Here is a 12,164-nt window from a genome sequence, read left to right on the forward strand (position 1 = left end):
CTTTTCTTTTATTGTTCCACAAACGTTTTACTACAAGTGAACTATGTAGGTTCGTAAATGTGATGTTTTTATAACCACCATTCAATCATTTCTTCGGTTTCACACTTTGCTTGCGTTGTTTTTCACCCAATTATTTTAATGTGCTATATTTCAAGTTGCGTAACTATTACTATTTAAATTGTTACTATCTGTTACTATCTATCTGTTACTGTTACTATCTGTTACTGTTACAGACACTGTTACTGTTACTGTTAGATAGTAACAGATACTAACAGCGTAACAGACCGGACAGTAAAACAAAAAGGGAGAGGACGCGATTCGGTCCTTCGTTACTAGTACCTTTTGTCTGAGAACAGAACACCAACAACCAAAACCGAACACCGAAAAGAGGCGCCGCATTCTTTATGGTGGGCTTTTAGAAACTCGCACTCGTCCAATTTTTTGTCTGCTCAGGACGGAAAGAAATGACCCGTGAAAGAATTGAGAGACATATAGTTGCTTCTCGCGTTAGCTGAGAGCAATACAAAACAACAAATCACTGAAAAACATGTCGGCAACTATACCTTACCTAAGCTTACTACGCCACTCCCTGAGAAGCTCCACGAATACTACTAGTACCCCGTTAGAGACCCTAAAGTAACTAGCTCCCATCCCGAAATTCTACACATATCAAACAGCTGATGAAGCGTCCACATTCAGATAAGCTAAAACCAAGCATTTCTTTTGACTGCAAGAAATGTTTGAAAGGTGATGGTGTTTCTTAGGCTACAAACCCCAAAAAAGTGGCCTGTCTGTCTGTCTCTGTGTTCCTCAATTCGGCCATCCGGCCAATAGGTAGCGTAATTAAGCGAAAATTGTTTGAGGCAAACTGTTTCTAAAGTTGTTCACATTATTTTGCAAAATAATACTGGGAACAGGAGCCCCAAAATTAGAACGTCACTGGTACTCGGCAGGGTTAGTTTCGCTAAAAATGAATGTGCGCTTGATATTTGCAATAGCAGAAAAAAATAAGCTTTGAAAGCAATCATTTGGCCCAAAAATACAAAAACAGCTTTCTCACGTAAAGTTACCTCTGGCGGCGTTCGAATTTCAAACGGTAACGAAGGGTTTGAATAAATAAATATTATATTTCAGGGTTCGTTTATCGCGAGATGAGCGAGACGGGAGCGGAATAGTGTTAGAGGTGCCCAGGAAGGAGAAGAGGGCATTAGGTGGCAGGGCCGACAGATTGATGTCGCCTTTCGACGATATTTGCAGCGAGAGTAGCAGATACGCCGGGAACTATTTTCAGGTTGTCCTGTCACGTGAGCCTCTGAGCGGACCATGAAAATGTAACCCGCGATGTGCTTAAATGAGAATGGTTTGTCCGCAAATATCACCTTCAAGTCAAGCAACTAACTTTTCTGAAACAGTTACGTGCCAAACAAAACGCCATCCAAGGCGAATAGAAATGATTGCTGGCGGGTTCAACAATTAATACTGAAGATAAATTGATGAAATCCAAACCAAAGCACCTGGGCATTTTATTCGCACTTTTCGTACACTTGATACTTCGGGCCAGTACCACACACCAAGTCATAGATGAATTCGCAGCACGTGACATCTTCACCGATGGCACTCTTCGGTTGCCACAAACCACACCCTTTCCCTGCGAAAAACCGAAACCCGTTGGCATCATTACTGGGGTTATTTTTTTACCTGATTTCTATGGAGTCCACAGTGGAAGTAAGCGAATGAATTTAAAAGAAAACAAGTCGAACTGCAGGTACATTTTAACGGCGTACTCTCGTCACACGGAAGAAAGTAGCCCACTGCGAGTCAATTCGAACCTCGTACAACATTTTACTCCCAAATTAAAATCGCCACGTCCTTTAAAGGCCATAGCCTAGCCGTTATTATACTTCTTTTCTGCGTCATTGGGTTTTCCTCTCCTTTGTCTCTATCGCTTCTTGTTTTCGAGGTCAACTACGCCGACAGGTCGACTCGCTGAAATTTACAGGAGAGCTCCTCTAAAATCGAATCTCTCATCCGTATGAACTCTGGGACCTCTTGGTTCACCTCTTGCGTAGCACTCTCTGTACTAATCATTGTTTGCTATTTTAGAACGTGGTGAGTTAACCCAGTGGCAGCGCATCTGCTTCATGCTAGGGAAAATCAGATACAAGACCCACACAAAAAAATAAAAAGGGCCACTATAAATGTTCTCTTTTTATTTTATGTTTGTTGCGATTTCACAACTATTAGTGTTGACGCCGACAACGACCACCACGCTCATGTTCAGCGTTTATTGTGACATCTCAGGCTCTCCCTTAAAAAGAAGTGCCCAGCATTTTGAATGATATTTTTCCCAACTATTCCGTTGGATGATTGCCAGTACTAAAGTTTAGATATAACGTTCTCGTTTTGTCCACTAGTGCCACGATTGGTTCTACGTGGGTCACAAAACGCGGGTCGTACACGTGAACCACGTGACGCTATTGAAAAATGGGTCCAGGACAAGTGAACTGAGAACTCCGTTGGCTGAATTGTAGCCATTTGTAAGTTTCCTACGAACGTATGCATGTTTGTTTTCTTTCTCAATGGCAGAGAGTCCAAAGAGCGCCATCACAATGGTTGTCATTTCTGGCGCAATTATTAAGTTTAAAAAATGGGCCCATCTTCCCGCGAGGGGGACTCGAGTAAATGCGTCGCATAGGGGGTGGGTGTATTGCGTTAACGTTTAGTGTTCGGGGGGTTGGTGCTATCACGTGTACACCACGCAGCTATCCCTACGCTAGCACGCCGCTGAGTCGCCAACGCAGGCCGCTGACGACGTAGTTTGAATGAGTCAAGGATATAAGGCTCGTTCGTAGCCTTTGATTCTGTGTCGGTTTTTGGCGCAGTGGGAAGAGCACCATGTACCTCGCGTTCCGCCCACAGGTAGTGAATGCGTTGTATCAGCAGCTTCTTGACGTAGTTTGAATGAGTCAAGGATATAAGGCGCGTTCATAGCCTTTCATTCTGTGTCGGCTTTGTGGCGCAGTGTGTACAGCACCATGTACCTTGTGTTCCGCCCGCTGGGTCGTGGGATCGAAACCAGGCGCCGGTAACTGTTATTTCTTTTTATAGTGTAGGGTGAGGCTGGCTGCTGCGGACGCCGACGCACGGGTGACATCGTGAGTTATACAAATGCTCTGCATTTAAAAGTGTTTTGAATTAGATGAGTCTAAATCTGGTTAGTGTTTGGATGTATAGGGCCCTTATTGTGAAACACGAGCGTTAAATTTAGCAGAGTGATTTTGGGGCAGAATAAAGGATGAAAGTTCCCTCCAAGCTATTCTCCTCTCTTGGGGTTCTGAGCTTATGTACGGTATAAAATGCCCTTTAAAAATCGAATGTCTCCAAGCTAAGCTAAAAGACGCTTACTACCAATTAACGAGTAATCACTCAGAAACAACTAATGGTTAAGCGGTGCCATGTGTGTTCACAGTTACCTTAAGTGCTTGTTTCTTGCACCGCTTAAGTACCGGCATTCAACTAATATATACATGCATGACTCAAAGGCGATTTCCGGCTCCGTCCCAACGTGGCGGTGGTGTTCTATTTAGTTGTGAATGTGTACCTTACGTATCGCCTATCGGTCGTTCTCTTGCCTGTTTCTGTGAAGTCGCTGCGAATGTGGGGATTTATAGTGTAGAGTTTGTTGTGTGCATTTGTATCCCACTGCTGCTGCCACCATTTTCCAGGTGTCTTTCGAATGAGTGGTTTCAATCTACATAAGGCCGCTGAAGAACATCGATGTCACCGTGGAGTGCGGCCTCAGTGCGGTGGGGTCAGTGAGATCACTGCAAGGAATTTTGCTGTGTCCGGGTACCCAGCATAAAAATAGGGTCTGCTTCGAAGCGTAGCCTCATAGGATATACTTAACGACCAAGTTCAACTCCGCGTTTTTATTTTTGCGTGATTGTAACGCCAATAGACCGCTTAAGAAGTAAATAATTATAATGGATTGTTGCGGCATTGTTTGTGTTATGTGAACTACTTTAAATAAAAATAACATTTGCCTAATTCTTAAATGTACTTGTGTTTCTCTTTACTGTTCTTGTTTGGCAACATCTTAACAATGTGACGCGGATAACGCAGCTGTGCAGATTTTGAGGTATCCGTTTACCGTGTATGGGTACTTGTAAGTGCAGACAGTTTTGTAGAACGAGTTTCTTGGGTGGGTGTCCTTTGTCAACGTCCTTGAAAGACATATCGCATATGGCAGGGAGCAGATGCCAAAGCGGAATGAACTCCCTAAAGGTAGATTTGGAGGTTTCAATTAGGGTGAACCCAATTCTCTCCTCCCCTGCTCTCACTCGGAAAGAACAAAGAAGGAGGAAGTGACGGACCCCTAAAATTAGGCATTCATAGCAAATGCACTGAAATATAGCTTTGAACAGATAAATTTGATGAATGTCACCTTCGCACAATACAAAATCGCCATGTACAATTATGGACAAATCAAATACGAACCGCGGAGCGCACAACAAAAGAAACCAGTGCCGTCTCCTGGCAACGGCCGTGGAAAACGCACGGACATGCGCAGTTTCGAAGTCGAGAGCGAGGCTGCGTGCGCCACTGCGATAGGTTGCCCTATGCTCGCTCGCATGCTTGCCTTGTCTTCATGATGCGGCGTGACATAGTATCTGCGGCCACTGTGTGCTGGGTTCACATGAGCGTCTACTCCCCCTGTGTGCCGGCGTCCCATTGACAACATAGCTTTGCGTATGGGGCAAGGTAAATATAAATGGTAGCGAAGCTTCGGGCGAAAAGTGGTTCAGAACCTATTGCCAGTGACATCAGCATGGGGGCTTATGGGTGTGGCGATTGAAGCGCGACTAGGTGAGGAGGGAACAAACACTAGTAACAAAAAACCAAGTTTTGTTCAACAATAAAACAACATTTATATTTTACAGATGATATTTATTTCTGAATCACATTTATTTAGGCACAGTGTGTAAATAATTTATGAAAGTGCTGTTCATTCTGAAAACACATTTTTGTAGCGCCCTCTGAAGAATGGCACATGTCATTGATTTATGATGCAGTCCTCGTATTGTTCGATAAGGCGCTCCTAAAGTTCGTCTGCTAGGAAACGCCCCTCGCGTGTTTTGGTGGTGCGCATTTGCATTCGTTTTTCCTTGTTAATTTGTTGTGCACTTAATTTTTGTTGTGCGTGGAGTTGCGAGGTGCGTTGTATCGTCGGTGAACACATTTAGTACCGTGCCCGGCGGGCACGGTGAACTACGGGACGATGCTGCCAACGGTTGGAGCGGAGCACTTTCCTCGGTAACTACGGAAACGATGGGCTGTACAAGGTTGCAACACCAACTCCCGTACGCCTGGCGTTTTACTGCACCATTTTCCTCTTATTTCCACAGGTAACGCGAAACTATAGAACTGTTAATACGTGCACGGGGGTTGTGTAAGGAGACGTGGTGGTGCTTCGAAAAAAAAATGCGCCTAAATTAAGCTTTGTTATGTCACAGTTATCTCTTGATTTCACCTCAGGCTGGCTCGGAGCAAGTGGTGTCAACTCCTCTAGGACTTGTCAGCTTAGTACCACTCGAATTTAAACGAGTCGCTTTAATTGTCTATCTCAGTGTCTTCTCTATTGCATTACAGCGCTTGTAGTGCTCGTTGCTTCCCGCACTTGTATGCGCAAGCATTATTTCCATCGCAGTACTGTGTTGTGCTGCTCCGTGCTGCGCTGCTGCCAGATCTTTCCTGCTATGTGCTTTTACATACTGCCGTCGCTTTCGTTTGCATTGATCCATTTTTCCTTTTTTTACTTATCTGTTGCGACACTTGCGTAATAATGTAACCAGGAAAGTGCAGGCCTGAATGCTGAGTGAACTTTTGTAGAAACCCATGTCTACTTGATAAGACGCCGGGGCAGCTGCGTTGTGCTCGCTGCACTTCGATCGGCATTCCTGCGGCCCGGTTTTCTGCGTCAAGATACAGTACCTAGTTCTTTTTTCTCTTATTTCGAAGTAGTTCTGCTGTTGACGCTTTCATTGCTCATAATGCTATGTGTTACGGGTAAAGTCAATTTTTGGCGCGTAAGGAAAATCATAATGCATGTAGTTCCAACAAACATTTTGTACTTATTGTATACGTGCTGATATTGTGCAGTGTGGTAAATTTGTTTTATGTTTATCGTGGTATAAAATTCAAATGTCTTGATTATAGCATGACTATGCGTTATTTCTTCTCTTAGAACAGAAGTGCACAAACTGAGCAAGCATTATATAAGCTTGATCTATACTTAAGGCACGCACGCAACCTGCGTATACATGTGCGACGCAGTTAAACCCAGCAGTGGCGTTGGTAGAAATTGGTATCGGGGTAAGGAGTGAGCACATGTTTTATATGAAAGGGGGGCCGGGGAGAGTGGTCAAGTGTCATTTTGTGCTCTCTATCCCAAGGCAGAAAAAAATTCCGGTCGGGGGGGGGGGGCGGGGGGGAGGAGAGTGGGGTACGTTTGCCACCCACTGCAATCAAAATAAACAACTGATTGCTTTTTATACAGCAGTGGAAGGCATGAATACAGAATAAAGGTTCAGAGAAGATGCAAGATGTTTTTATAAACACCGAGGCGAATCATACGACAGTATGCTAAAGTACGTTTCTCTAGTCACGAGTATAAGCTGGCGTTGAGTTACGCCAAGGGCTCGCCAACTTGCGTCAGATGGAAATGAAATGAGCCCTCAGTGATCGGAGGCCTGCTAAGGCTGTTTTGAAGTCAAAATTTCCCGCTAATGCCACTGAAATGACATCACTTTCTGACCGGATCTTGCGTCACATCCTGTTTATTTTTTGTTCCGCCGGAAGTGTTCCCTCCTCACACAGATGGCGCTAATCCCCATGAGCAGCTAAAGAGCCGCCATTTTCTGAACGTATGGGCTTCTATGGAAGCTTCGCTACCAGTTATCATTACTTTGTGTGGGGTGCAGTAACTTGAGCAAAAATAACGATGGACCCCTGGTTCACGCCCAAACTATGATCAGTGCTTCCCGCTCCGCAGATTTCTACAAGCACTGAGGTGTCTGCCAAAAAGAAGTAAATATCGGGCCGCCATAATGGTTGTGCAATGGCAACTGGCCTTAGAATGGCTGGACCTGCCTATCTTCCTCATTTTTGTAGATGTTAGAATTCAGCTGCCAGAAATTTTCCCAGCCCACACAATGCTTGCAGGTAATGCATATTATTGGAGACGAATTCTGGTGGTAAATCTATTGTTCGCTACGAGCACCGAACCCGCGAAATGACTCCGCCATGTCTCCGTTAAACAAAGGCGCATTCTTGGCGGCGAGCTCACCAGCTCATTGTTCAATTCCCGAGTCACTGCACCACGAACGTAAAACATTGCAGTGCCATCAAAAGTTAGGCGGCATGCATTTATGTTTTTCCTCATTTTTCTGCCCTGGTTTTCTTCAAGAAAGCATAATGAACTCAACAGTACGCCTTACGAGAGCGTGCACTCGTTTCCCACGCAAGCACTGGCCTCAACTGAAGGCAATCACGCGCCGCATTGCTCTCAACACTACCAACACCTTCAACTACAGCGGCGGTAGTACTGGTAGTACTTCCAGTGCTTGCAGCGTTCTTGAGGCATGACGCAAAGGCATGCATGTGAGCGAGGAGAGGGCTGTGATGATGTTAAGGTTCGGAAGGCACAAGGACCAGTTGCAGGGACGCAGGAATGAGGGATCGCAACACGGGTTTTGGTAGAAGAGAGGACGATTACATTTATGACGGACGATCACAAGGACGGGACGCTCAGTAATACAATGGGTAAATTAGTTCCAACGGAAGTAGAAATAAAGAAAGTTCCTCACACCATACAACAGGTGGTCGCGGCTGTGGAAACAGCGTCGAGGGCAACAGGCGATGGGCAGGGGCAAGCGTCTCAGGGGCAGCGGGCTCGGGGATGCGGCACGTTGTTGAAGGGGTGCTGGGGAGGACAACTTGAGCAGGACCACGAAGATAACGGAGGTGGGTGGCGGTGAAAATACCGCCACAGCCCAGCGTTGCCGGCGACGTGGTGCCCGGGCGTCCTTACGACGGCCACAGGTCACCTGGCCGTCCCGAAGACAGGCCCTGGAAGTGCCGCCGTGGAAATGCTGCTTCTCCAGCGTGAGCTTCTTCCTCCTTCTCTTCTTTCTTGTCGGACCTTACCCTGATCCTTGGCTGACTCGAATGCGGCGACACCTCGCGCCCAGCCTTTTCTTCTTCGGTTTTCCTTTGTGGTTTCGGGCGCCATACCACAATACCCCCACTTTGAGAAAGTGGCTGAGGTGACACCACACGCACTTTCCAAGTCCAAAAACGAAAAGGAAATAAAGTCTTGTTCACTACTAAATGCACTCTGGAAGTTTGTGCTGCACGACACACCTACACACTTTCACACCAAATGTCCGAGACGTCCCAACACAATTCTGCGCACTATCAGCAACTTCAAAGTGACCGTCAAGGTATAACATACAAAAATTGTCCGCAGTCCAAGGGAATGTTTCAGGCCTATAATAGTGCCACGTTGCTTCTGCAAGTCAGATATTAAGCTTCCTGCGCTTATACTTCCAGCATTCATGGCCATGAAAATTTTGCCTGCATAGACACTTCTGAAGTCTCGTAACTTCCAGGTTTGGAGCGTATCTTTTTAATTTCCCAGAATGCTTGCGCGAAGCTAAGGTCTGTCTTTGTTTCTTGCAGTCTGTCTTTGAAGATCGTATTCTTAAAGCAAAACAGCAGATTCTGCGTCTGGACGCTTTCACTTGGTCGCTAGTAAAGGTTGCCCGTCCTCCCAGGAGCTTTGACACTGGCTCTGCGAAGCTAATCTCACGCAGCTTAACCAGGCTCGCTTTATGGTGGACTTGCATGTGAAGTTTCTTCCTAGGGCGTCTCTTTCTAGGCTTGAAATTTGCACTGCTACTGGTCAAGGTCATACCTTTTCCTCTGTGCTTTCGCCTACGCTTGCGCGCTTTCTTTGCGTCTAGCGGAAGTACTGGTTCCATATGAGCCGCGATGAATTCACCATTGGCGCATTCGCTCGCCGCACCTTTCCCGGGTAGTTCCGAAAGCGAGAAATCGGATTCGCTTGTGGCTCAGCCATCACCCGCTGCACTCTGCAGCAGAACGTGAGACGGTACTTCGTCCTTCCTTGAATAGGACATATAGGGTTTATGAACAGAAGCGTCAACATAACACTTGTCTTCTCCTTCGTCACTTGAAAACTCCGTGAGGAATCTCTCTTGGTGGACGTGAAATTGCTCAAACATGCTTTGGAGACTTTCACTTTGCTTAGGGTCTGCTCCTACATTACAACCGGTTGCAGATGCCCCCTTTCGGTGGACATCCCACAAACGGCGCTGGAGTTGTGCCACCCGCTCTTCAAGGTCAGCAATCTGCTTCTCTTGTGCTGCTTTGAGCTCCGCTGCGTTTATATCTTCTAGCTGCGCTTTAACAAAGCCAGCAATCTGCTTCTCTTGTTCTGCTTTGAGCTTGGCTGTCCTTTCAATCTCTCGCTGCGGTCTGAGTTTATCGCGCTCGGCTTCGACCCATTTTCGAAGTGCCTCTCTCCGGAGCCCTAACTGCAGTCCCTCAGCAGTAAGCTTCTCCAACTCTTCGATTCCCATTGTAGCTACCTCAAACTCTTCAATCCCTACTTCCGGCCATGGTCTCACTCTCCAAGGTGTTAGAGGAGAGTCCTGCCGTGGACGCCAGTTTTGATGATGTTAAGGTTCGGAAGACACAAGGACCAGTTGCAGGGACGCAGGAATGAGGGATCGCAACACGGGTTTTGGTAGAAGAGAGGACGATTACATTTATGACGGACGATCACAAGGACGGGACGCTCAGTAATACAATGGGTAAATTAGTTCCAACGGAAGTAGAAATAAAGAAAGTTCCTCACACCATACAACAGGTGGTCGCGGCTGTGGAAACAGCGTCGAGGGCAACAGGCGATGGGCAGGGGCAAGCGTCTCAGGGGCAGCGGGCTCGGGGATGCGGCACGTTGTTGAAGGGGTGCTGGGGAGGACAACTTGAACAGGACCACGAAGATAACGGAGGTGGGTGGCGGTGAAAATACCGCCACAGCCCAGCGTTGCCCGCGACGTGGTGCCCGGGCGTCCTTACGACGGCCACAGGTCACCTGGCCGTCCCGAAGACAGGCCCTGGAAGTGCCGCCGTGGAAATGCTGCTTCTCCAGCGTGAGCTTCTTCCTCCTTCTCTTCTTTCTTGTCGGACCTTACCCTGATCCTTGGCTGACTCGAATGCGGCGACACCTCGCGCCCAGCCTTTACTTCTTCGGTTTTCCTTTGTGGATTCGGGCGCCATACCATAAGAGCGAAATATAGCACTGGGGCAGCCACCCTCGCTCCGGGCATCTGAACTGCGCATGTCCGTGCATTTTCCACGGCCGCTGCCAGGTGACGTCACCGAAATCTTCGGCCATGTGCTCCACGGTTCACATTTGAATTGTTCATTTCTATACGTACATTGGTGATTTAAATACCGCTGGTTGTCGTCAGTGTACTACCTTTAGGTAGGGATTGCCGAAAAAATACCAGACCCAAGGCAGCGCCCTATATGCAACACTGGGTGCAGCATTTCTAAAGCCGTTTCGAGGCAGACCGACAAACAACACTTACGTTGTTCATGCACGACCGCACGAAGCTGTTGGAAAGACGGGGCAGGCATATACTTATCTGCACCCTACGATTGCTTGTATAGAGCTTTAGGTACGCTCATCGTTCTTGTGCATATTATTTTGAGCTTTGTTATGTGCGGAATAAATTTCAGCTGTTAGTTTACCAGAATGCCCAAAAACGTATTCTTTTTTGCGAATATGACTACTATACTAAGCCGCAGTTCAGTATCAGGCCGCACGCCACACTGCCTGGAAAACATAGCACACGTGCTATTTCCAGGATTCACTTTGAAAGCATTTTATTCGGCCGACTTTGCAAGTTTCTTAGCACCAAATTGTAACTGCCACTCGTAGAGTGATAACAACAAGATTTATATCTGATTTGAATATCACCAACATAGACCGAGAATAAAATAGTGGCGGCAGTGCATCTTGAAGTGAGTTCATTTTAATAATGAAAAGAATGCAGCGGAGCACTCCAACCTGTGGTACCCCGTTTTTTTGAATGTGTGTTACGGAAAGTGATGCTACGACACTTACGCGAAAAGCTCGTTCAGAAAGACTGCTTTCTATGTCTGAGGTCTGGTAGGGTGTTTATGTCCCTGAAGAACCGTGCGCCCTTTCCACGTCGAGGAAAATAGACATATAGGGCTGCCTGTGGACAAAAGCTTCTTTGACGTAAAATTTAAGGCCCACGAGCTTATTTGTCAAAGGTATTCCTGCCTGGAAACCTGCCTGCCAGTTATGCAGAATGCCACAGTTTTCTAAAAGAACATGTCTTCTTTTCTCCATTTTAGTGAACCGCTTACTAAGACAGCACGATAGGGCTTTTGGCCGGTAGCTTTTGCTACAGGGGACAACTTTTCCTGGTTTTAGTAATGACGCCACAATTTCCTCTCCTCAAGTCTACGGAAATGGCCGGACTTCATACCTTAGTAATTAAAAACAGGAGCGTTTCTAAGGTGTTTGCGTGAAGGGTTGCTTCACATTTTATGTGAACTGTCGGCACCCAGTGCTGATGACTTACGAGTGCTAAGGCCACCTTAAACTCGTAAAAAGAAACTGAACAGTTGTAAAAGTCTTCTGACGATGGCCTCATGTCCCTAATAGACTTGCGCTGGGCAGACTTTTTATACCTCGTAAATGGTTCTGCATAGTGTAAAGAGCTTGGCAGAAGTTAAAATTGTTTAGCTAGTGTGTTTACCTGGTGTTCTAGTGTGCCAACCATGGTGCTCATGAGGGGTAAGTAGTTTTTTTTGCATCCTTTTAATTTTCGTTCTTGCCTTTGTGTAAGAAATAATTGGCACTTCAGAAGCCCTACACCTGTTGGTTCGCATTTCGTGGAATACGCCTTCAAACTGCATCGGCATGGTTACAAGGGAAAATGTTCGGTGCAGTTGGGAAACTGCGAAGGTTACCCCAAGCCTTGTTTCGCATTTTGCGTGCGTGTCGATGTTCTTCATTTCACGAGGCCCTCCTCAGGTGT

At 46.5% G+C, this 12,164-nt stretch overlaps 1 protein-coding gene across 1 annotated transcript in view; it reads right to left on the reverse strand.

Moving 5' to 3' along the window:
• Window positions 1–1,509: 1,509 nt before the first annotated feature.
• LOC144144935 (uncharacterized) overlaps window positions 1,510–12,164 on the reverse strand; it is a 28,393-nt gene continuing 17,738 nt past the window's right edge. Inside the window, exon 5 of the mRNA XM_077676440.1 lies at window positions 1,510–1,648. Within this exon, the coding sequence (XP_077532566.1) occupies window positions 1,524–1,648 (125 nt within the window). The 3' untranslated portion in view covers window positions 1,510–1,523. The remainder of the gene's footprint in view (window positions 1,649–12,164) is intronic.

This window comes from Haemaphysalis longicornis, unplaced genomic scaffold, assembly GCF_048455015.1.
Source record: "Haemaphysalis longicornis isolate Haplotype H1 unplaced genomic scaffold, Haemaphysalis longicornis Haplotype H1 scaffold_7, whole genome shotgun sequence".
In the NCBI taxonomy this organism is placed as follows: domain Eukaryota; kingdom Metazoa; phylum Arthropoda; class Arachnida; order Ixodida; family Ixodidae; genus Haemaphysalis; species Haemaphysalis longicornis.